General features: G+C 41.6%; 1 protein-coding gene across 2 annotated transcripts in view; it reads left to right on the forward strand.

Moving 5' to 3' along the window:
* The window catches only part of JAG2 (jagged canonical Notch ligand 2), an 88,219-nt gene extending 62,985 nt beyond the window's left edge, over positions 1 to 25,234 (forward strand). For both annotated transcript variants that reach the window (XM_083517120.1, XM_083517119.1), the window contains 15 exons: positions 470 to 643; positions 2,057 to 2,207; positions 2,695 to 2,859; positions 3,811 to 3,924; positions 6,010 to 6,123; positions 6,726 to 6,839; positions 7,873 to 7,989; positions 10,104 to 10,131; positions 12,755 to 12,840; positions 13,638 to 13,751; positions 14,297 to 14,412; positions 15,220 to 15,468; positions 16,964 to 17,095; positions 19,765 to 19,921; positions 21,447 to 25,234. In XM_083517120.1, coding sequence (XP_083373246.1) covers positions 470 to 643; positions 2,057 to 2,207; positions 2,695 to 2,859; positions 3,811 to 3,924; positions 6,010 to 6,123; positions 6,726 to 6,839; positions 7,873 to 7,989; positions 10,104 to 10,131; positions 12,755 to 12,840; positions 13,638 to 13,751; positions 14,297 to 14,412; positions 15,220 to 15,468; positions 16,964 to 17,095; positions 19,765 to 19,921; positions 21,447 to 21,919 — 2,304 coding nt within the window. In that variant the 3' untranslated portion in view covers positions 21,920 to 25,234. The remainder of the gene's footprint in view (positions 1 to 469; positions 644 to 2,056; positions 2,208 to 2,694; positions 2,860 to 3,810; positions 3,925 to 6,009; positions 6,124 to 6,725; positions 6,840 to 7,872; positions 7,990 to 10,103; positions 10,132 to 12,754; positions 12,841 to 13,637; positions 13,752 to 14,296; positions 14,413 to 15,219; positions 15,469 to 16,963; positions 17,096 to 19,764; positions 19,922 to 21,446) is intronic.
* The last annotated feature ends 382 nt before the right edge of the window (positions 25,235 to 25,616 follow it).

Here is a 25,616-nt window from a genome sequence, read left to right on the forward strand (position 1 = left end):
TTAAATCTCTATTGGAGAATAGCCTCTACCAAAGGCAAAAGGGAGAAACGTGCTAAGAGGAAGGCATATTTGGCAAACCCTCACCTTGATCAACTCCCTCCCGGAAACCTATGTCCCTACTGTGGAAGGATGTGTGGATCCAGAATTGGCCTCCACAGTCACTTGAAGACTCATAGTTAGCACCATATTCATGGAAGACAATTTTACTTGGCTATGAGTAATCACCAAAGAGAAAGAAAGAGATTAAAAGCTGTGGGAGAATGGGCTTAGGAGCCACTCGTTCTGTACTAAAGCATAACTTTGTTGTTAATCCAGATGAATCTTGCCTCTCTTGTTAAAAAAAAAAAAGAAATGAAAATTTGTGGTTCTGAGATTCTAGTTTGATTTTATTTGAAGAAAATGATACGAAAGTCTGTTCCCAGTACCTTCTGACATAAGTGCTCTCCTTTTGATCTTTCGTTTCCCATAGGATGTCGTGAATGGTTACCACTGCATGTGCCCCCCTGGTTTCATAGGAAAGAACTGCGAAACAGAAGTTGATGAATGCATGAGCAACCCATGTCAAAATGCAGGGCGTTGTGAGAACTTGGTGAATGGATTCCGCTGTCTCTGTCCTCAAGGCTTCTCAGGAGATCTCTGTGAGGTGAAGGATCCCTTGGCCTTCTTAATAGCTTTGATGGATTGAATTCTGGAAAGAGTCCTGTTATAATTTAAGCCCGAGCAACCCATGGCTGTGTAATTAGATAATTGCCACTCAGCTGTTCACTTTACTGTCCCATGTAAACAGACAAACTTCTGCAGTAAAATCCCAGTAGCTAAGGTCATAATATATTTGGAATAAGCATCTATTAGTTACTGAAAATATCAATGTGATGATTTTTTTATAGGGGTCTGATTTTTACACTATGTGCCTGCCACATTCATAAATGCTAAACTTTCATATGGGCTAAAAATCAGATTCCAAATTTAACGTGGCCAATTTGTGTGCATTCATACTGCTGTGTGAATTTTCTAATGTGTTTGGACAACTATATTCTATTGTGATACGTTCCAGAGATAAATAGTGTAGCTTATCATATCCTGGGGGAATAACTAACTGCTCCATGTCTGGGTTTCGCTGCAGGAAAATAAATTTTTCATTAAAAGGATACAAATGCCCTTGCAATATTCCCCACTAGGGAGTGTTGAATTTCCCCTCTTTCATATTCCGAAAATGATATGTGATAGTTCTGAGAAAGATAGTTCTAAATCAAGAGTAGGTCAGGGACAACTTCCGCTGTCTGCAAAAGGACTTTTCAGGTGGACATAGAATAATAGAATTGTATATTTCATTGAAAGTTTTCGTCCAGATTTCAAATCTAGGAACTTTTATCAGATAGGTGCCATGCTTTTTCTATGTCTGCCTTGCTGACAGGTAGATGGTGCTTAAAGTAAATGCAGTTGGTACAAGAATACTGTATTAAGATTAATAATTTCCTTAAAAGGATTTGTCTTTGCAAATGCTTACATGGTGCAAGGCTTGTTTAAGTTTGTCCCTTTTCATCACCATAATAGTAACAAATCAGCTTTAAACCACCTTGCTTAAATGTACACACAGAATTAGAAGAGCGAGCCTTTTCTCTCTCCCTACAATCTGAATCCCCTGCTAAATTCTCCCAACGGCTGTGTTGGCACATGCTTTTCAAACATATTCCCATCTTGCAGAGAAGATGCCAGCCCAGGGGGAAAAAATTGTTGGGAGATTCCCTGAAAATGATACATGTAATCCCTATCTGTATATTGCATTTTGCATAATACGGGGGGGGGGGAGTCATTCTTAACATATCAATACACCCTCTCGTCTTAGCAAAAGTGACACTCCGTAATTTATGCTTCTGGTGTAAACAAAAACTTGATTTGGACTGGAAAATGCTTCTGTTACTGGAAAGCTACATCCCTTATAAGTGTGTGCAACCAATTTGTAAAGACTGAAGTAACTGCAAGAATTTTAACATGCAACGTTATGTGTTGGCATACTTAAGGAATGTTAACCCGTGTTGTCTTAAACCTTTTGCAGCTTGATATTGATCTCTGCAAGCCTAGCCCTTGCCAGAATGGAGCTAAATGTTATGATCTGCGAGAAGACTATTATTGTGCTTGCTCCGATGACTATGATGGAAAGAACTGCTCTCACCTTAAGGATCACTGCAAAAATAATTCGTGTAAAGGTATATTTGTCCTGTAAACCTGTTTACTTGGTAGTAGCTAAGTACCTACCGTAGAAGCCGTATAAAAATGGACATCTTGCAGGAAAGGTGGCCGTTGGTTAAATTGCTTTTTTTCTTAATTAGTGTGACAAGTCTTGCTAGCTTAAAAATGTAAACGCAAGCAATACAGTTTGATTTTAGCAGTAAAACTAAAACTCTAGGAAGGAAAATAGAACAAGGTACAAAAACTAGAATGTGCCATCCTTCCTATGGAAAATTAAATGAAAGGGGGGAAACATTGCCTTCTTTTAATGTACCCTTGTAGGCCCAGCTCTCAAATCTGCTTGTGAATGAAGTTTCTTAGAGCATTCTAAATATGCCTACTAAATATTAGGAAGACTTAGTTTAATGAAATGCTGTGCGCTGCAGGTGAAAAAGCTGCATTGGAAGGTAGACTGTATGCAGGATTTGTTTTCTTTTACTCAAAAGCCATATGTCTTATTCTTAGTAATAGACAGCTGTACAATAGAGGTCTTCACAAATGCTACCCGGAAAGGCGTCCGATTAATTTCCTCCAGTGTATGTGGACCCCATGGACAATGTGTCAGTCAACCAGGAGGCAATTTTACTTGTGCCTGCGAGAAGGGCTTTACTGGAACATACTGTCATGAAAGTAAGTGGCAGCGGAAAAAAATATTTTATTAAAAACTAAGCTGGTATGTACATTGTTGCTGCTGTTGTTATTTCAACTTATATGCCACCCTTTATCAAAAGATCTCAGGGCGGTGTACAGCATCAGAAACACATTTGTTTTGAAACCATTTAGAGTGAGAGCTTAGGCTCCTAATGGGATTTAAAGGATTTCATTCCTAGGTCATTGGTTCAAGATTCAAAGCTTGATCATGGCAGACCATTTCTATGAACAGGAAAAAGGCAGGTGTCATACCACAGACAAACATCACTGTAGTGCAGATATTAAATGGCAGCTACTTCCTCCTGAATTCTTGAAGACTGATTGGATAATTAGTCAAATGCCATGGTTCGCTGGGTGGTTGTTTCTATTTCTTTAAAACACGCCTGGGTACCATTTCAGCAGTTCATAGCAAAACAATCGCCTGTTACATTCACACGGAAGGCATCTTGTAGTCAAACATTGGTTCTATTTGGCCACCACTCTCAAAAAGTGTATTAGGCAGAAGGTAGATCAGAATCTACAGTAAGATCTTGGGGAGATTTGTAGTGGACTAGCAAGGGTTTCCAGCTTTCTAATGTTTAAAAATAGCAACTCCCCCAAAACCAGCTGAAACAAAGTTTGGAGAGGACTGGAGTTTTGTGTGGCAGAACTTGGAGGTTAGTTCTGGCATTGAAAAAATTCTGGACTGAGCATGTGCGCAGAAGCATCCTTTTCCTTTAATTGTGTTCTTTGTTCCCTTATCCACAACTTCACACCTTTCTCCAGTTGAGCTCCTGGTACCTAAAAATTATTCCCATCTCTGTTCTACAAGCTGACACACCTTTTCCAGCTGGAGCAATCATGACTTTCCTCAATAGATGAACACTCTTGTGGTGACTTGTCACACCAAATAAAATGGTTCCAGTGGTGATTGTGCATTGTCTTCCTTAGATATCAATGACTGCCTTGGAAATCCATGCAAAAATGGTGGGACCTGCATAGATGAAGTTAACGATTTCAGGTGCTTCTGCCAGACAGGCTGGGAAGGAAAACTGTGCGATATAAGTGAGTACAACTAACTGTTTAAATAGCAGAAGTAGTCATGAGTAGGGATGAGGCAGAATTTTGTTTTGGTTCACATTTTAATGCAAATCTACTTAATTCACATGTCCTAAAAATGCAAGCTGAAGTACAGCTCTCCTTCAGAATTCACACTTCTCCACATTTTACACACTGCAGTTCTGCAATCAGATAATCTGTGCAAAAATTCATAGTTTATTTTTTTTTTTGATTTTAAATGCTTTTATTAAATCCAACTCATTATACATTATCCATTTTACAACAAATCATATGCATTTTCGACTTCATAGTTTAGGGTAGGTGCATAAAATGGCATTTTACTACAAATAAGTGGTGTGTAAATTTTGTTAATTGTAAAAATAAATTTAAAAAATATGTGGGTGAAAATAACAAAAATGCATTAGGATTAATTGCTTGCAAGATGTGTATATCAGGGAACATTAAATATAAAAATGTGTACAGTAGGCAAAAGGCACACTAAAATACTGAGGAATGTTGACTGGAGAACTGAATTTAAGATTGGAAAAGTGAGAAACCTTGAGAAGCCAAAAGTGACAACCTTGTCCATGCCTAGCCAGGAGACTGACCCTTACCTGCAGCCCAAGTTTTACTCAGAAGTTTCCTGGAGCCTGTTTCAGGAAAATAAATTTAAGATTATAGCCTTAAACTCAGGTAAACGTGTTTTTCATCTGACCAAGCGTTCCAGAGTGCATGCCTAATTTAAAAGCACACACACCCCTAAAGAAAGAGGAAGATGACTCTACTTATCCAGACTATAATTCTTAAGAAGAGTTTGTCTCTGTGATCTTGTTTGATAGCTCTCAAAATAGAAAAGGTGAATTCAGAGAAAACATCTCCTAAGTGCTAACAGTACCATTTGTATCTTTCTAAATATGAACTGTCCTTTATATCAGAATGATTTGACTTCTGTTAATTAAACAATATGTTATGACACCATAAACAATTCATTCTGGAGCATATAAAATAATTACCATTTGAGCAGAAGTCTGGGACCTAATTTTTGCTGTTCCACTTTAAACACTATAAAGTGTTGTGTCTAGACCAAACTGATCAGATTCTTTATGGATGTGAGTACATGAAGAAGCTGCCTTTATACCGAATCAGATTACTAATCCATGTTGCCCAGTGCTGGCTGCTGCCTGGCATTGCCTGTCTCCTGTGTCAGGCACAGTTTCCTTTTCCAGCTCTACAGCATGAGATGCTTTATCTGGAAAGGGCAGGGGTTCTGGATGTGAAGCAAACACTTGTCTTACTGAGCTGTGGTCCTCCCATAGAATTAGCAGGGTTGGGAAGAGGGGGTGATGTAAGGTGCTGAGATTTCAAACAGTGATTTGATTCAAAAGACTTTCTGGTTTGGTGCCCAGGAGTCAAAAGAGCCTAGTCTATGGTTTAAAGTAGGATTTGCCTTCTGATTAAACTATAGTACAGTGGTGCCTCGCAAGACGAAAAGAATCCGTTCTGTGATTCTCTTCGTCTAGCGGTTTTTTCGTCTTGCGAAGCAAGCCCATTGACGGATTAGCGCTATTAGCGGCTTTTAGCGGCTTATCGGCTTAGCGGATCAGCTGATAAGCGGCTTAGCGGCTTAGAAAAAGGGGGGGGGGAAGGGAAAAAACCCCGCAGGATCTCGCAAGACATTTTCGTCTTGCGAAGCAAGCCCATAGGAGATTCGTTTTGCGAAGCACCTCCAAAACGGAAAACTCTTTCGTCTAGCGAGTTTTCCGTCTTGCAAGGCATTCGTCTTGCGGGGCACCACTGTACTATATAAATACTGAGAGTCTTAATCTCAGGGTTGTGGGTTTGAGCCCCACGTTGGGCAAGTGATTGCTGGATTGCAGGGGTTTGGGCTAGATGACACTCCCGTCCAACTCTGCAGTTCCATGATTCTATTAATCTCATCTTGGCTTCATAGGTCATTTAATACTGAAAACAGTTTCTAATTGCTCCTGCACAAGCCATGTTACTGAGATAGGCATCTTTCTTTTGGTATTCTTTTCAAAAAATAATTTCTGCCTCTTTTGCTAAAGTACTTCTTCCCTTGGAATTTTTCAGATTTCAATGACTGCTTGCCAAATCCATGTCACAATGGAGGCCGATGCATTGATTTAGAGAATGACTTCTATTGTGAATGTACAAGTGGCTGGAAAGGCAAAACATGCCATTCAAGTAAGTGTGCTTTAGATGGTATAGTTCAGCTCAAACCCAGAAGTTAAAAGAGGAAAGTATTGTAAAGTAACTGAAGTAGCTTTGAAGGGACTCTAAAGAACTGCAGAAAGGGATTTGATGAAGAGAGTCATGTAGAAACAAGTCCAATCACTGTCTGCTTTTCCCCAAATGAAACCACTAAGTTGAAAAAAAAATAAAAAATTGGCACACTATAGCTGAAGAAAGAAAGTTTGGAATCCTGTCATATCAAAATGAAAACTGCAGCTCTGCCCAATGCTTGTGGCATAATTTTATGAAATTAAAACTAATTTCAAACTGTCTTTTGGAGCAATTACTTCCACGGATGAGTGAATCATTTATATATATATCTACTCATTTAGGTTTGTTAGCTCCATGCCATCCTGGAACCCCCTGAGTTGTTCCAGTGCATAAAACAAACACCCTAAAGAATAAGCTCTAAACATTTTGGCTCGTAAGATTCCATAGTAGTGTATCTGGCTCTAACAAAACATTCGTCTCTGGTTCCTAAAGCAAAAAAAAAAAAAAAAAAAAAAAACTTAGACATGCGATTAGCTGCTTAAATTGTTTTCATGGCTTTTTAGGTGAGTACCAGTGTGACGCGAATACTTGCACAAATGGAGGAACGTGTTACGACGACGGAGATACTTTTCGGTGTTCTTGTCCTCCGGAATGGAAAGGAAGCACTTGCAACATTGGTAAGTGCTTAATCTGCTCAGTAATATATTCAGATTGGATGTACGTCTGCTTTGCTCAGGAAGCTAACTATAAACAGCCTGTGCTTTTTTCCCCCTTCCCCAATCTCATTAGTGATCAGGGGAAAACATGGTTAGAACATAATAGTAAACGGGAACCCTTTACTAGTCTTGCTTTTGCTTAGCGAGCTCTCTTCCGTCACAAAAATCACAGGCAGTTTTGACTATAACTGCACAGGAGAAGAAGTAGAAATGGTTTTCTTCAACTTGGCTACTCTAGAACCATTTTGAAGCCAGAGCTGTGGGAGGAACCGTCATTTCTCTGAACAGATATGGGTAAAAATATATTTTGGCAACATCAAGCTATCGTTGACACATTTAGAATACAGTGGTACCTCGGTTTACGAACTTAATCCGTTCCTGAAGTCCGTTCTTAAACCGAAGCCGTTCTGAAACCGAGGTGCACTTTCCCTAATGAGGCCTCCCGCCGCTGGTGCCCTTCCACCGTTGGCTTCCGTTCGTAAACGGAGGTAACGTTCACTAACCGGAACACTACTTTGGTTTTGCGAAGTTCGTAAACCGAGTAGTTCATAAACAGGGCTGTTTGTAAACCGAGGTACCACTGTATATAAGGTTGCAGGTTCAATGCCCATAAGGGATCGCTACATATTCCTCCATTGCAGGGGGTTGGACTGAAACATAGCCCACACATGCAGTCAGAAGTATGGTTTGTTGGTGCCGAGGAGGGCAGTGCCCAGATTACAGAATTCTCCCTGGGGGAGGCTCGCCTGCCTTTTTTTGATACTGGCTTTTAAATAACCTACAAAAGCTCATTTCATTTTGGCAGGCTTTTGCTGACAATTGTAGTGTTAGGTTATTGACTATTGTATCGATTACTGTTGTAACCAGCATTGGGGTCTAAAAACTAAAAGGTGGGATTAAAATACGTTTCATAAGATTGATGCAGTACTAGGACTTTTGGCTGAACGCTTTCATATTTTTAATTTCCTTTCCTTTCTTTTTTTTAACATTAAAGCTAAGAACAGCAGCTGCCTTCCTAACCCTTGTTTAAATGGTGGAACCTGTGTTGGCAGTGGAGATTCCTTTTCTTGCATTTGTAAAGAAGGTTGGGAAGGGCGTACGTGCACACAGAGTAAGTGTTTTCCTCTTTTGTGTCAAGACTGACACTTCTAATGGCTTCACTCACAAGGATCATGGGAACACGCAAGCCTACTCACCACAACAAGGTGGCGATCCGGCGAGTGAGTGGCTTTTACATATAAAGCCCTAAATGGACTGTGGTATCTCAAGGACCTCAAAACCCCCTCCCCCATTGACCAACCTGGACCCTGCAATAATCATCTGAGGCCCTTCTTTGTGTCCTTCCTCTATGAGAGGTCCGGAGGATGACAACATGGGAACCGGCCTTTTCTGTGGTGGCTCCACATTTGTGGAATGCTCTCCCCAGGGAGGCTCGCCTGGTAGCTTTGGTACATATTTTTAGGCACCAAGCGAAAGCATTTCTCTATAACCAGGCCTTGGGCTGATTCTCTGACCTTTTAAAAGTGGGGGTTTGGGGGGGAGGGGGTTATTTGGTTTGTTTGTGTTTTTGTTTTGTTATGTATTTTGTGTTCTCACTTTGTATTTTTATGTTATGAACTGCCCTGTGATCTTTGAATGAAGGGCAGTATATTACTACTACTACTACTACTACTACTAGTAGTAGTAGTAGTAGTAATAGCTCTTGTTCAAAATATTCAGAAAGTTCATTATTGCTTATAATTGGGAGTCCTGCATATCACCAGCTTTTGAGACTGAACTATATAAATCATGTCGGAATATTTTCCTTAGGACTACCTTGGGAGATTTTAACTAGCATGCCGATATGCTGATTTGCTTAGGTGTGGCACAGTTTGAGTTTGTGGCTCAAGTCGGAACATGCACAAAATGTTATACCTAGTCAAAAACTTCAACCCTGCATTGAAATTACATTTAATTGCCTCTGTCTTGGTTAAGTTGTTAGCCCTCGCCACTGTTTATAGTGCATGGAGCTACCATTTATTTATGCCTAAAACAGCTGGCTAGGAGAGGGAGGGAGGCTGTTCTGGTAGTGGCTCCATGTGAGGGAGCAGTCTGTGGTACCTGGAAATGACTTCTTGCAACTATTCGAGAGCCGTTTAAACTGTTTCCTTATGCACTTTGCAAGTTGATTAGATAGGAGAGGAAGTTTCCTCAACACACATCAATCTGGAATTTAGCTGTGTAGTCGAAAGGTCAGTGGGAAGTGGAATCTAGTTGAAAGCAAGGAAAGGAATCCTTAATTCAAATATTGTCTTGTGTTAAGTGGTCATTACACAAATTACAAACCCAAAGTTCTAAATATGGGATCCAGCCCAGATTACTTCTACAAGGTGTGGTTTACGCACATAGCCTTATATAGTGGGAAATGACATAAAAGCTGGTACTTGCTCAGCATATCTTGAGAAATGAATTCAGAGGTCCCATCCCTCCTCTTAAAAGTACATTTGTTTTCCCTCATTATATTTTGATGGGCCTTACCATACAGTTCTCCTGTACTGCTGATAGCCACATTTAAGAGTTGAAGTGGTGCCTTTACGGTCTAAAATGTGTCATTTTTGAGGTTGGTAACTGATGTTTGTGTGCCACCTATACCTGCAACAGTCATGTGACATTTCCATAGCGCTGTCATGTGATGAGAGCCATGTAATGACATTGGTCACACACAACAGAAAACCATGGTTTAGTGGTGCTCAGAAAGCTTCTAGGAGCCCAGGAAAAACCTTGGAGTTGCATGCTCTCCCATTTTCCTTCTGTACAGTCCATCTTCTCCTTCTACATATGAGAGGAAGACTTCTGAGTTTAGTTTTACTTTTAACAAATCACTGTTTAACATTTTTAATATTTGAAGTTTTATTCTGTTTTTAATGTTCTGTTGAAAGCCGCCCAGAGTGGCTGGGGAAACCCAGCCAGAGGGGCAGGGTAGAAATATTATTATTAGTAGTAGTATTAGTATTAGTATTACTACTACTACTACTATTACTATTATTTGTTGTTGTTGTTCTTGTTGTTGTTTATTACAGACCAGGGATTCTGTTTTAAAACTCTATAGTTTCTAAATAAGCCAATAAATTAATACGGGTGGCATGCAAGAAAACTGTGTGTACATAGACCTGCTAGATCAAGGTGCAGTTTTTATACTGTGTACATAATTCAATGCACTGATTCAGTTTAATTTTCTTTGTTCAGATATTAACGACTGCAATCCACATCCATGGTAAGTACTCATGATCATTCTTTTTTCAAAATGTCCTAGTACAATAGCTGAATGCGGATAATCCTGTTAATCAAGGCTACTTAAGCCCTATACTCTAAACTATTGTGCTGGTCTTTCCTATGAACTTCCTGTATTTCTTTGCTAACTGGCAGCTCTGCCAATACGTATTCTCCTATGGAGCCTGGTTTCTGCTCCGTAGTGGTAATATGAGATTTGTAGTTTGAAAAGTTCTATGAAATTAGCCTAAAAAAAAATAAAAATTGAAAAATCATACTAAAGCTATTAGGCTCATTCAGTTATAGGTATTTGGCATTTGTGTCAAGAGTAGGAGTTTAAAGTGGGAAGACGGTAACAAAGCAGAAAGCGCATACGTGTTAACCTTAATGAATATTGACATGAAAATAATACCAATGGTTTTATAATTGAGCACAGTGTATACAAAAGATTCCTGTGCCCATTTTGACTAAATCCTTGCATTTGAAGGGCTGAAAGGGACCTCTGCCATCTGGTTGAACATTGTTCTGCCCCACATTTTTAGAAGCCAAGTTGTAAAGGTTTACATACATGCATACCCATAATTGTCGTCAGTGAGACAGTGTGCTACAGATAGAAGATCTTCGACATATCTGGCTTCAAAAAATAGTTCATACCATTTCAGATGAGGGTAGAAAGCTGCCTGCTCTGGAAGAAGTCTCAAAGTCTAGCTAGCTCAGTATCCAGTCTGACCCAATCAGCAGTACTTCCCAGCAGCATATATGAGTGGCTAGTTCACCCTTAAGTGTGAAGAACCACCTGCCCATCCTCTTAAAAGCTGCCTTGCAAATGTTAGGGATGAGGAGAGAATCCAGAAAGCTGTATCTCCAAAGCGGACACACCCTACCCCATCTGCCCAGACCAATTAGGGCAGGTGCTTACTCTGAAACCCACACTTGCTAGATTCCTAGCCTCCTGCAGATTTGCACATGAGGTGGCCTGACAGCTGCTTGTCTGTCGTCAGCTTTCGCTGTTTTTAAAAAAGGTAATTTCAACTGCCTACGGGTGGCTAGCTAGCACACGGGGCTCCTCTCGCCCCTCACTTTAAAATCAATGTAGAAAGCCCACCTGGGAGTAGTTGGTCTCAGGTAACTGTTGGTCTCATGTAACTTTATGTTCAATTTCCCCTGAGACTCTATAAGGGGGATTGGATGTAAAATGCACATAAAATTTCTCCTGAGAGCCCAGGCGCATCATCAGAACTTCTCTGCTCGGGCGACTTGCTACATTGATTTCAATAGGTGAAGCAGTAGGAGCCTCACACTGCCACTAGCTTCCCTTAGGCCGCCAAAATTATGTTTTTAAAAACAGGAGAAGATGGGCAGACACCTTGTAATCTTTTTCTTAATTTGTACGTTTAAAAAATCTGTGTGCCGTTTTAGGGATTTATATGGATTTGTCCTCAAAAGCACACCTGGAAATGAAATAGGAGAGACTTTAGTCCCATCCCATTATGAACCAGACTGACACAGATTTTGTCCCTCTGTCCATCCATAGCTGGGGAATACAGGTCCCTTTTCCACAGAGTGTTGTCCTCATATCTCTGTCACGCTTGTCTTGAAGCAAAACAGTAGAGACATCTAGGGAGTGAGCCGCAACTGGCCAGTGCTCACTTCATATGTGAAATTTTGATGTGTTTGCGTCTCCACGCTTTCCAGTCAAATATTACCAAAAGGATGCATGTTGAGGATGCAAAGGCAACACACGCTTTCCTCTTGTAACGTGCGAAGCCGCCTTCAAATTATTCAGAGAAATAATTTCTATCCCTTCTTTATAGTCCTTATCCAGTCTTTTTTAAAAGTACATTGTTCCTTCCACAATCTCAGGAAAGCTGATTGCTATCTGCTTATTGAACAGCACAGTTCTCCAGTGCCTCTTTGTCTTTCAGTATTCCTGCCCTGTGTATAATAATTCAGACTTTGGTGTACTGTACTTTGTCTACATGTCACAAAGCTTCCAAGTCTTGTTCCCAGCTTGTGATGGTTGTAGAGTTTCTGGAACCTACTATAACTGCATTCAGAAGTTCTGCAGTCATAGGAACCTGGAACATGGCAACCTTTTTTGATGCAGTAATCTAAATGTAATGAAAGCAAGTGGATTTTAAAATGTCAAGTTAGCTTTGGAATGAGTACACATTTCTAAAGCTGTGTCTTTGCTTAAAAAACAATTGGTCTAAGAATTATTCTATATTGCTCCTTGTATTCTTTAAAGCATGTCTGTCCCATTGTCTTTCCATTTTATTAGAAAATATGGGGTTTGAATGAAAACTTATTCAATGCCATCCTTAATATGCTGCTTCTCTTAATGGGAATAGACCCCCTCCTCTGTGCCACTGATTATTTAATTAACAATGTTTAATTGGAGAAGTTAAGACAATGCAGATGGTTTATTAAATGGGCGTACATTATGAATTAACTAAGCATCTTGAATCCTGCATGACTGAATAGTGAGACAATGTCTGTTGATACAAATAAAAGAAATTTGCATTTGAACAGGCCATTATGTACATAAACCCAAAGGTTCTTATCTCTCGGCTTGTGAAACTACCATGACAGCCTTCATTGCAATGATAGCTTTATTATTTTTACAGTTACAATGGAGGCATCTGTGTTGATGGTGTGAATTGGTTTCGTTGTGAATGTGCACCTGGGTTTGCTGGTCCAGACTGCAGAATTAGTAAGTACCTGCGTAAGGAAAGGACCAGGGAGGTCGTGCCATTGACCTGAACTGTTTGTTGCATTGTACCCTTTGAGTTTTGATGCATTAAGCATGCGTCATCTGTATCCCAAATAATGAAGCAGAAGCTAACTGAATTATTCACAGATGCTGACCCTTTCCTTGTAAAAGAATGGTGACCGCTTTGTTTTGGGACAGAATTCCTTTCTTCATTTGACAAATGCAACTAACAGTGATTTGGCGTAAATTGTATTTAAGCTGTACACCCCAGCCCTTAGTGAACCCTTTCCTTAGACAGTATCCATAAACAAAGCATTGGTGTTTTTTTTAATAGGACTTGCCCCTTGAAGTGTATCTTTACATGCATTTCACATGCTAAATATATGCTGCTTGAAAGAAATAGTAATGTTCTGATATCTTCCTCTAGTAAGAATGCATACTAAAAATGGTGTTAACCTATCCTGAATCTTTTAGTGGCAGTACAACTCCAGTAGAACATCTTAATTCCTGGAATGCTCAGCAGTGTTGCTAGATCATTGGGACATAAATGTTAGTTAGCACAGGAAAATGCAAACAGAATTATTTGGGGGCATTTTCAGTGCACAGCCACAGGTTACACATGATACTGACTAATGCTTCTACAGATGAGTCTTCTTACTTTTTAGCATACTGTAATACTGTATAAAGCCTGTTTACAACTTTATACAGATGTCTGGTTGGGCTGAACTGTGCTCCAAAATTGTAAACAGTTTGTGCTTAGAGCATTGTATTAAAACGCTTGTTTTCTTCCCTTTCAGATATTGATGAATGCCAGTCCTCTCCGTGTGCATACGGTTCTACATGTATTGATGAAATAAATGGCTACAGGTGCATTTGCCCCCCTGGGAGAGCTGGAACTAGATGCCAAGAAGGTAACTTAATGCTTTAAACTGAGAGCAATAAATATCAAATGCTACTTCGCAGTGTCTTGCACAGCGGCATGTGTTATAGCTTATCTGTAAGGTGAACTTACAGGGACGCAGGTGGCGCTGTGGGTAAAACCTCAGCGACTAGGACTTGCTGATCGCATGGTCGGCGGTTCGAATCCCCGCGGTGGGGTGCGCTCCCGTTGCTCGGTCCCAGTGCCTGCCAACCTAGCTGTTCGAAAGCACCCCCGGGTGCAAGTAGATAAATAGGGACCGCTTACTAGCGGGAAGGTAAATGGCGTTTCCGTGTGCTGCGCTGGCTCACCAGATGCAGCTTGTCACGCTGGCCACGTGACCCAGAAGTGTCTGCGGACAGCGCTGGCTCCCAGCCTATAGAGTGAGATGAGCGCACAACCCTAGAGTCTGTCAAGACTGGCCCGTACCGGCAGGGGTACCTTTACCTTTAAGGTGAACTTGGTATTCTCTTTTGGCTTGATCCAATACTTAAAATGAAAACTATTCCCTGTTCTTTCTCTCCCCCCCCCCCCAAGTGATAGGATTTGGAAAGTCTTGCTGGCTTAAAGGAACATCCTTCCCCCATGGCAGCAGATGGGATCAAGAATGCAACAACTGCCACTGTCTGGATGGCCACATTGACTGCACTAAGGTAGTTACATGAAGTTGAATGCTAAATCATTTAAATTCCCTATTTCTTCAAACTTTTCAACCCTCACCGCACTCATGTGTCAGCTTCATTAATTTGCTAATTTGCTCCCTCCAAGTTTCACCTGATATTCACTTAATGCACTTAATGCTTATTATAACTTAGGCTTGACATCTGTCTTGCTCAAGAGACAGTGGAACAGGGGTCTCCAAACTAAGGCCCATGTGCTTGATAAGGCTCGTTTATTGGGCCCGCGGCGACCCCCACCGCCCGCTCTTACCAGTGCTGTGCTGCGCGGCTGCCCACTTCCGGGTTGGAGGAGCACCGGAATTAGCTTGTGCGCATGCGTTATTTGCACATGCGCAAGCATTATTTTCGGTGCACATACGGGTTGGAGGAGGCCTGCGCACATGCGCACAAGCTATTTCTAGTGCTCCTCTGACCCAGAAGTGCGCTGAAAATTGTGTGTGTGCATGTGTATGGGCACGCGCTCTCCAGCCCGCCGTGCAATCGGCGCTGGAGACACCGGCCCGAGGCGTAAGTTTGCTGACCTCTGCAGTGGAATAATCCCTGTAATGATTGTATGCACAATGTAAAGAAATCAGTGGTATTGCTGAGCCTAGAAGTGCAAGTCTCGGTGCTTTGTAATAATCACCTGAGATAGGAGATGACCATTACAGTCTCCAAAATCTTCTGTGGCTTGGATTAACTAGAAGAGAAGCCTCCTTGTGTGAACTACAAGCTACTACAACCCTCATTTTCATGATTGTCCATTGTTACACGCTAAAAATCCCCTCTGCTACATTCTAGGTGTGGTGTGGGAGAAAATCTTGTTTGTTGACCAAACATGGGGACCATGCTAGTCACCAATGCTCCAGAGGTCAAGAATGCCAAGAGAAAATGTACACCAAATGTTTCCAACCGCCTTGTGCTGACTGGGGGGAATGCAGTGAATCAGAACCTCTTCCTGTCAACATCAAGTGTCCCCCCAATTCGGGTTACTTGGACAACAGCTGTGCAAGAATCACTCTGATTTTTAACAGAGACAAAGTACCCCAGGTGAGAATTCAAAGTCTTACGAACATCTTGACAGAGTTTCTAAGCAATGCACAACGTTGAAACCTAGAAATCTTGCTTGAAAAATGTGCTTCTTTATCACTTCCAACTGCCTCGGTTTTTCAGACATCTGCCATGAAGTTCAGCTGAGTGATCCATAAGAAGGTACCTTAGACTGAGTTAGACCCATTGGTCCATCCAATGGGCTAATAACTGACTGGCCCAGGCTTTCTCGGTTTTCAGATAACAACCTTTCCCAGGGATTGAACCTAAGGTCTTTCTGTGTGCAAAGCATTTCCTGTACCGCTGAGCCCTTTGCCCTTTGAGCTCCACTGAGCAGAGAAGGGGAAGTGCTGCTTCTAAGCACCAGAATTACTCAGCACTAGTTAGTTCTGAAATAAAGGCTTTGCGTGGGTGCAGATTAGGGTGCAGCTGGCTTCCTCCGAGGAAAATCCATTGAGACTCCTGTGTCTTGGTTTGAGTTAGCTTTGGATTTAAAGAAAGGTGTGAATTGTTTGTTTTAAATGCTCTAATGCGTTTCAGTGCACTGCCCCATAGAACGAACATCAGTGATAGATTGCAGTGTAGAGCTTTCAGAATGATCCAAGGACGCAGGCCAGTTTTGTGAAGGCTAGGTACAGGTGTTGTGGACCTTGGACTTTTTCCTGTATTTGCTTTTTAAAGTGTCTTTTAAACAAGCCACCAGCTTTCCAGTCTTTCAAAACTTGCCTTGCTTGTTAGGCCCTTATCTGCACCATGGAGTCTTCTGCAGGATGTTGAGAATGTTGGGTGTCCTCTGACTTGGCAGTGGCATCTTCAGTGGGCTACCATTCCTCCTGCTCCTAGTGAAAAGGAAATGCAGCAATCCCAAAGAGCGAGCACAACTTTAGGAAAGCTTTGCATGCCAGTCCATAGAAATTATTTATTACTGTCCTTTATACTTTCCCATCCATCACCGTCATCAGTCAGTGCAGCAGTTTGGAGTTGAGGTTACTTTATAAGTAACCAAAAGACCATTTCACATTGGATTTACCTGTAAAGTAAGCCAGTGTTATGCTTTACCTTTTCTACCTATGAATTCATAAGACAAACACATTTGTAGTGTCAGATTGTTTCCTCCCAGCCTTGAGAATAAATTCTGTGGGGGAGGGAGATCATCCTGGGAGGTGAACCCCCCCATTCCTTTTGTTCAGGTCTTCATTAATACCACCTGTGATTTAAGGTAAACTTCAGTTCCCTTCCTATCTTCCCAGAATGCGCCAAGAAAATACAAAACAGTCCAGTGAGAATGCTGAACATTGGAGCAGTACTTCTAATGTTTTAAGCCCCCTGTTTGTGTGCCTGTCCATCACATGACACTGGGAGATTTGGAGCGAGCCTTTTTTCTACTTTACTCTTATATCAATTTATCATTTCTAAATTGTTCTGAAATTAGTGTGTACTTTAATTTTTATACTCCGGTTTTCTAGAAGAGTTGGTCTTGTTTTCTTTCTCACAGGGTACTACTGTTGAAAATATTTGCTCAGAAATCAGATATTTACCAGCCACTAGGTCCGTTTCTAGTGAGAGAATGCTACTGGTGTTGTGTGATCTATCGTACTCCATAGAAAACGCCGTGGAAGTTGCTATTGTAAGTATTAAACTTCTTTCTAAGTGGGAAAAATGTATTGTCTGTAGTAGCCTTGATGAAAGCAGGTGTCAGAAAGACTCAAGACCCTGAGCTAGTTACCATGAGCTTCATCAGGAAACCAGTTGAAGACTTACTTATTAAAATATTTCTGTACCACCATATCATAAAATATATCAAGGCAGTATACACTAAAACAAAACATCATTACAAGGTTTCATCACTTAAAAAAAATAAAATACCAATAGTCAATTCAGATGACAACTATTCGAAAGCTAAACAGATGTTGAGATGCATTGTTGAAATGCGGCCAAATCTATCAAAGAAACTGGCATGATGACAAGAGCAGAAGCGTTGGATTTGTGAGTGTGTGAGGCAGAAGGAGAATAGGGTTGAGACCTTCCTTGGGTGAGAGACAGAGGAGCAGAAGGCCTTCAGTTCACAGTTAATGCAATTATGGAAGAGGGCAATGGATGTCTTGGGTAGGTAGAAGCCAGGGAAAGACTGGGTTTAACCTGGTAGCCACTATACAAAAAAATTAAAGCATTCCACTAAGCGATCTTTTGCTGCTACCCTGTACAGAGCCAGCTTCAAAACTCCATTGTAACATTGCTGGTTACACTAAGACAACTGCTTGAGCAAAACAAAAAAGCATCAGAGAATGAAGAGAGAGAAGTACTTGAGATTTGTCTTCAGCCCAAGAGCTCATCCATACTTTTAACCCATATCTTGATCAGATTGTATACCAATCAGTTCCCCGGGTACAAGAGCTTTTCTCATCATAGCTGTGCCTTGCAAAAATCCCATCTGACCTGCTGAACTGTAGCTTTCTTAAAGCAAAATCTCTTCCAATTTTACACACATATGATACGATCTGATTCAGCAGGTATGACCTGATTTTTGCAAGGCAAAACAAGGAAAGCTCTCAGACCTTTGGGGGGGGGTTAATTGGTTACACAATATGGGTCAAGCAAAAGTGTGGGTGACTCCTAGCACTCTGCTGCTTTTCTTAACTGCCATCAAATTGTTTTATGAATTGTTTTACTGATTGTAACATTTAAGCTACTGTGTATGCCTCTTTTGGTGGTGGAACAATGGGATACATGTTTTGTGTGTTGTTAGTGGTGGTTATTTGTACCTCGTGCATCTGCCTTAGCTACTCCAGGCTGCTTCCAACAAGTATACAAACATAATAAAATATATATAATGCTGGAGTCAAGCGTGAATTGAGAGAGAGGCTGCTACCTTTTCTTTATTTGGAAGGAAAACATTTCAAGTAATGTAACAAATCCTGGCCCGTTGTTTTCCGTGTGGCAAAGCAGTTACGATTACAAACACAGCTCTATGTCCTCGCTGTTCCTCTGAAAGTGGAAAGTGACTTAGGACCAAAGACTGCTGTTGATGGAGGAGATCCTATTTTGTTTGTGTGTGTGTGTGTATGCACACACACACACAAGAGAGAAAGACACTTAAAATCAGGTGTGGAAGTCTCCGGTTTTTTTATTGCGGCAATGGTGCCAGGGAAGAAAGTAACCCTTCCTGTAAAGAATTAGCCATAGGGTAAGGAAACTGTGTGAGCCTCTGTTTCTCCCCCCACCCCCGCTTTTGTGGGATTAATAGTAGCTTGTGGGGAATTTGCGCAAGGGAATATCTTCAATTACTCCCTTCCCCCGGTAAAACTGCTCTGACACACATACACACCACAGCTGTTTTCAACAAACAAAAACCAGATGGGATAGCCAAGCACGCATCTCTCGTGCCGCATCTGTTTCAGCCCCGAGGATTTGATGAGTAGTTGGTAGGCTCATTGGGAAAGCTACATAGTTGGCCCTCTCAATACATGGAGCTGGTCAGAAAATAACGGATCCTGCTTGTCTCTATCAGCCTTTAGTGCCTTCATAGGTTGGAGAAGGGAAGAGCAACGATTATAGGATATACACGTGAGCAAGCTAGAGGTTGCCCTCCTAAACTTGGTTTCTTTCTACTTGCAACATGAATTGCCTAGGAAATAAACAGTTACCTACAATTGTGCAGTTCAGAGTTTGGTTGTAGACTTCCCCTGCTGCACTGCTTCTGTTTAAGAATTGGTTAGTGAAGTCACCATGAAATTGCCTCTGATGCCTCTGGCAGAAAGATAAGGTGAGTTCAGCTTGGGAGAGGGGAATGAACTTGGATTCCCTAAGGGCTGAAGGCTGTTAGCTGTCACCTTCCTTGTTATTAGGGCAAGGGAAAGAGGTCCTCGCGCCAAAAGGTGTAGTATTGGCCAGATATTCTTAGCTGCTCTGCTACATCTGCAACTAAAGAATACTCTGTGCTATGATGCAAACTGGAAAGCGCACAGTTATATATAACAGATCATATCATTAGTGTAGATGCCTAGTTGGATACCTTAAAAGCCTCCAAACGATGACTAAGTTTAGCTCAGAGGTGTAAGTAACACGGAAGTTTGTCATGTGTAACTTACCCATACTGCTCTTAATGGACAGGGCACACAATGCTAGCATAATATTTCTATACTGGCGTCAAACCAGCACTCATCCTTTAGCAGCAAACTGGGATTCTCAGGTTCTCAGACTTAAGTCTGGTCCCCTAAATACAAGGTAACATGGCTATTTTTTAAAAAAATACTTCATTGTAAACTTAAGTTTCCTGTCTGTCTTCTCTGTTCCCAGTCTTTCATCTCGCATCAAGAGGAGACCGATAACAGCCTTATTCAGAATGCAGCCAACACTATAGTAAACACCATTACAAAGCGACAAAACAGTACAGTTATGCTGGCAGTAACTGAAGTCAAAATAGAGACCATAGTGGTTGGGAATTCTTCATCAGGTGAGTTGTGTGTGTCTTAAGTGTTGGGTTATTTGATGGCATAACTCAAGAGTTAAGCTGTGCATCGCATGCCATTCCATGAGGCTTTTGTGAGACGGTTTTTGTTCCGTTTTTACACAATGCAGCTGCTGAGGTTGCAACTTTGAAATGAAAGGCCAGTGGGGAGGAGACTCTTGCATGGTCCCCGTCCCACCCCCACCCACCCCCCGCACGCTAAAAATAGTTTCCTGGAGGCTATTTTTACCTCCACTAGGAAAAAGATACCTGTGTCTTTTCCCTATTAGGGGTAAAATTAGCTGAGGGGGGATATTATCAGCAGAAAAATAATGCAGGGTTTAAGAAGCACCACTCTCCCCCACTCCAGCTGGTTTTCTACCTCAAATTGAGTGGCTGCGTTGTGTAAGGGGTGTGGGAAAGGAAGACCAATGAAGAATCATAACGCATAGCATTATGCTTCACTTTTATTCATGCAGTGAGCAGTGTTGGATGCAATTTCAGCCCGCTCCCCTTTCTGGAACAAGGGCCGTGTGATTCAGAAGAGGGCCTGCATAACTCTGCAAGATTATTCTTGCTAGCTGTGCCAAATGTGGCTGACTGGTACAGACGTACCTTGGAAGTCGAACGGAATCCATTCCGGAAGTCCGTTCAATTTTCAAAACGTTCGGAAACTAAAGCGCGGCTTCTGATTGGCTGCAGGCAGCTCCTGCAGCCTAGCGGAAGCCCCGTTGGACGTTCGGCTTCCAAAAATAGTTTGCAAACTGGAACAGTCACTTCCGGGTTTGCTGTGTTTGGGAGCCAGCTTAGTTTAGGAACTAAGCTGTTTGAAAACCAAGGTACAACTGTAATTGAAATACTAACAAATTTGATACCTATCATATTTGCCCTTACCTCTCCACCCCCCCCCCTTTTTAAGAAAAAATAGTGTTGAAGTCTAGGCTGGCTATTGAGGGGTGGTTGTTTTTACGTCCATGTCACTTCTATTTCCTACTGGCTAACAGATACCATTGCTTGGGCATATTGTGCTTTACGTGGAAGCAAGTTCCACATGGGACAGCTGTAGGGACAAGGGGTTTGCATTGTTGCTTTCTGTTTTCCACACAATGCTTTTGGAAGACCAAAATGGGCAAAACTTAAAGAAAAAACCAAAAACCTCAGGGATCGTCCACACTCCTATTCGTCCTGTGCCTTGAAAGCATGGGTCCAGATCCGAGCAGTTTCCCCCTTGGCCTGCTTCTTTCCCAGGGAAAACCTGCTCTGAATTGGAGCAAACAGTCAATCCAGAGAAAACCCAAATTGCCATTTTTTTGCTCCAATTGAGCACTAAAGAGAGGTTTCCCCCTGGGAGAAAGCAGCAGGACAAGAGGAAGTGTGGAATGAGACTTCAGTCGAACAACAGCTAGATTGTTAATGTCCCCTTGGAGCAGGTATTTATCACGCCTCTTGGAGACTTTATTTGCACATGCCTTCAATTCTGTCTCGCTTAGCAGTTGCTCACTAAGCTGTATGTTTGGCTTATGTTTTCTAGATTACCTGGTTCCAATCCTTTGTGTAGTTTTTAGCATTGTGTGGTTAACCTGTATAATTATCTGTGTGTGGTGGACGCGAAAGAGAAGAAAAGAGAGAGAGAGAAATCGCCCATCCATAGAAGAGGCTGCAAATAACCAATGGGCGCCTCTAAATCCCATATGGAATCCTATTGAGAGACCTTGCAACCGCAAAGGCATTCATTATGAACCCAAAAATTTTATAGCTCCTCAAAAAAGAACTTACGACGGAGTAGAGGAGTACACAGAGTATGAGGAGGAGGAGGAGGAAGAAGAGAGAGAGGTCATGGAAATGGACAAATTCCTCTCTCACAAACACTCTAAGCCTTTGTCAGCAAAGGCAATGGACTCCTTAGAGAATAGTCCTATTAAGAAATCTCTTCAGACAACCAAAATGGACAACAGATCTGTAAAAAATGTGAACACAGCAAACCTTGAAGGCGGAAGAGACTAAATCTTTGTTCGGACCATATCCGCACTGTCAACGTTGAACAGAGTTGGAGAAATTGGCGTCTCCGCTTTGCACCAAGGACTTAATTGTCTGGAGTCAAATGTTCATAGTTACTTTATTTTGAATAAAAAAAAGTTAAAATGATAAAAACTTTATTTTGTTTCTTTTAGCCTTGTATAAATTATTCAATGACTGTCAGATGATAGAGTAATCTTTGATAGTTGCTATTTTTGTAAACTTTACGTGGAGAACACTTGCTGTGTTGGCAGAGGAGGGAAGTTTGTATTTTCGATTTCATAAAAGTTTATCACCCAAGACTCTACACTGTTTACAGAACATGTTTCTTTTTACCTGTTGTAACAGTAGCTTAAAAACCTCCTGGTTGAGGAAGTTACTGGACTTAAGGGGTAAAAAAAACCCTCACATGAACTGTTCTTTTGAATCCATACTTAGAAACCACTCCCTGCGCTTAAGTTCTGCAAGTTTCCCCCCACCCAAAAAAAAATGCCTTATTTTTTTGGAACAAAAAAATCCTATAGAGATCTTTCAAACTGTGGTTGGAAAAAGTGGCCTTTTTAATTTGACTATGTAAATTTGTTTTAATTACCTTAGGATTGCAGTATTGAAGCACGCATCAAGTGCCTTGAAATTTCAACTTCCTTTTTCTATAGCAACTGTCAAAGACTGCCATGCCCATCTAAGTTTACCGTAAGAGGATACCATATTTGGTATTCTCAAGACTGACAACAGTTTATTTTCAGATTACGAGAGTGTGTTTTTGTAAATATGTACATATTTAAATGAATCATTTCTGTATATTTGAGTTAATAACTTAAAATATTTTTGGTCTTTTTTTAAACGTCATTCCTTTTTAATTTATGTCACAGAAAGGGAAGTTTTATGGCAGTTTCTAAAAAAAATGAAAAAAGAATACAAATAAAACTTATTTTGGTATTATGTCCATATTAGGAAGTGATGTTAATGCAATCAATGTTGGGAATCTGTTGATCACTTTTTTTTGTACTTTTCCAATGTATCACCATCATTTCACATGTAAATAGATTCAGACTGTTTCCTCCCATCTCAAGAACGCAGAGTAAGTATACTGTACAGTATAAAAACAGGGCAATATTTTTCTTTCTTTCGTGAATGTCTTACATGTGGTATTGCTTTTTTGCATTTTTATTTTTTTTAATACAGGCCTAATGAAGGGAACAATTATTTTTTTCTCATTTCTTGTTTCTGTTTTGCTTATTCACCTCTGTGGAACAAGGCTGGCAAGCTCAGATTGGAGCCAGGCATTTTGGCAGATCCCAACGCTGACACCAAAACAGCAGTCCTGGCACCTCTTTTGTCTCCCTCTTTCCTTTGATAGCAAGTAGCGATTTGAAATGTTTTGACATGACAATGCTCCCACCGCGTTGAGTTTCCCCGCCTCTGCTCCACTTCATTGGCTGCTACTAGTGGGGGTTGGGAAACTTGTAGCACATCGCGCCACACCTTTTGTGTATTAATTAGATGTCCGCAGGACTGCTCTTCTTGACCCCGTGATGCCCAGGCTTCCACATACCTGGACTCTTGGCTTGGTTATTATTAAAGGCTTTGTTCCAGAATTCACTGCAGCGGCGGAGCATAGATCAGGTTGCATGATTCAGAAATCACTGCAGAGCAGGGACAGAGGAAGGGGGATGCAGTAGGTGTGGGCCGCCCCGGGTATCACCACTGAGGGAGGGGTGACAAAATGCCAGGTGGCACTCACCGTGGGGCCTGCAGCGCGCCCAAGCCACGCGTCTCTCTCTTTTTTTTAATATAATTTTTATTAAGTTTTCCATATTTTATTACATTTCAGTATCAAAAAATAACTTAAGACATTACTTAAATAAAGCACCGACCTCCTTCCTTCCCTCTAACAGACTTCCATATCTCATTACCAATTTCTCCACATTCCTAAATTCACTTTTTTACCTTAAATCAACCTTTTAACAATCACCTACTTATAAATAAATCAGCTCCTTAATTTCCCATTACTAAACATTTCAACTTAAACCTACAAACGTATTCAACTGTTTGCAATTTTCTTTCATATAGAGTATAAATTTGCCCCAGTCCTTTTGGAACAAATCATCACAGTGATTCCGAATCTTCCCTGTCAGCTTCACCAGCTGCACGTATTCGACCATCTTTACTTGCCAATCTTCCAATGTGGGGAGTTCTTGTTGCTTCCATTTCTGGGCCAGGAGCCACGCGTCTCTCTTGGGAGAGACACAGTGGCTTGGGCGCCCGCAGGCTCAGCGCTCCCCTAACGGTCCTCCCGCTGCCTCCCCCCAGCTGTAGGGCGGCTGAGTGGGAGGAGGCAGGCAGACTCCTCGGAGGCCCCGTGGTGCGTCCTGTCCCAGGTGCCTGAGTGGCTTCCCCTGCCACTGCTACAGAGCTCTAAGCTGCATGGCTAGGTGTAAGCTAATAGGCCCCAACACTTGAACCACACCCTAGGCTCCGCTTTTGGAGACCGGGCCAGTCATCCATGCGGTTGTTTTCACAAGCCTTGGGTCTGGGCAAGCAAGTGAAGACTCCCGCAAGTAGGCTGAGTCTGCTGCTGCAGATGTTGCCGTGTCCTCGGTGACACAGCTGGCATGGCCAGCTCGCTGTCCCTTCTCGTCTCAGCCCTCTCCCTGGAGGCAAGCAGTGCTTCCCTGGCAAGAGACAGCAGCGGGAGGCAAGTCAGACTGCTCCCTGTGACAACCAGGGTTATCTGCTGTCACCAAGGCAAGGCCTCCTCTCTCTCCTAGCCTGCTCTTCTCCCCAATTCCTAGACCAGCGCCTCCCTGGGAACCCCCGTTCTGCCCTCTCATCCCATTCCTCCTCCTCCTGGCCAGTCCTGCCAAGATGTCTCCAACAGGGGTCATGGCACAACATCTGTCAAAATGCCTGCTTCCATCTCAGAAGGTGGAATGCCTTGCAAGAAATGGTTATTCATAACGGAAGGCTTGTGCATTATTTGTGGGGTGGTTGTTAATGATTTTTTTTAAAAAAAGAAAAAAAGCTTTATTATTAAAGAAATGAGCTATATCTTTCTTTTAATTACTGGGAAAACTTAACCCTACGTTACTTAGCTATCCTATCATTGCAAAGAAAATTGATGTTTCTCTCTCAACGTTTTGGCCACTCAATGTAACCCTGAATGTTTTTTTGAATCCACTTTTATTTTATACAGTACATGAATGCGGGAATTTGCAGGAACTTCTGTGCAGTACATTTTGTTTGACATGTTCTTCGATAGCTTTCGGAAGAAAACTATTTATTAAAGCATTTTATAACAAATGTTGCCAGTTGACACTTTTGTTCCCCCTTACTTGGCTCTTTAAATGTTCAAAATGGTTTTGGGACTATCATCCCAATATCTCCCTTCTCATTGGTTATTACTCTACCCCCCCCCCAAAAAAAATCTAATGCAACTTTGAATGGGGACCTTTTTTAAAAAAAAATAAATCAATTGTTGCCCTTGTATAGCATTGCCACTGCCTTCCAAAACCTAGTAAAATGGTTTCACTGGTGTAACATTTCAAACTGCTTCTCCAGTGCTTTCTGCTTTCCTAGTCCCTTGGACCCTGTGGTTGTTCAGATTTGGAAAGCAAGATGTCGAGTTGGCCATGCTAATAGCAACTCAATTCAAATGCTCAGTCCCAAAAAGACTTGAATGCAC

Source organism: Podarcis liolepis, assembly GCF_965112155.1.
Source record: "Podarcis liolepis genome assembly, chromosome: 1".
Taxonomy (NCBI): domain Eukaryota; kingdom Metazoa; phylum Chordata; class Lepidosauria; order Squamata; family Lacertidae; genus Podarcis; species Podarcis liolepis.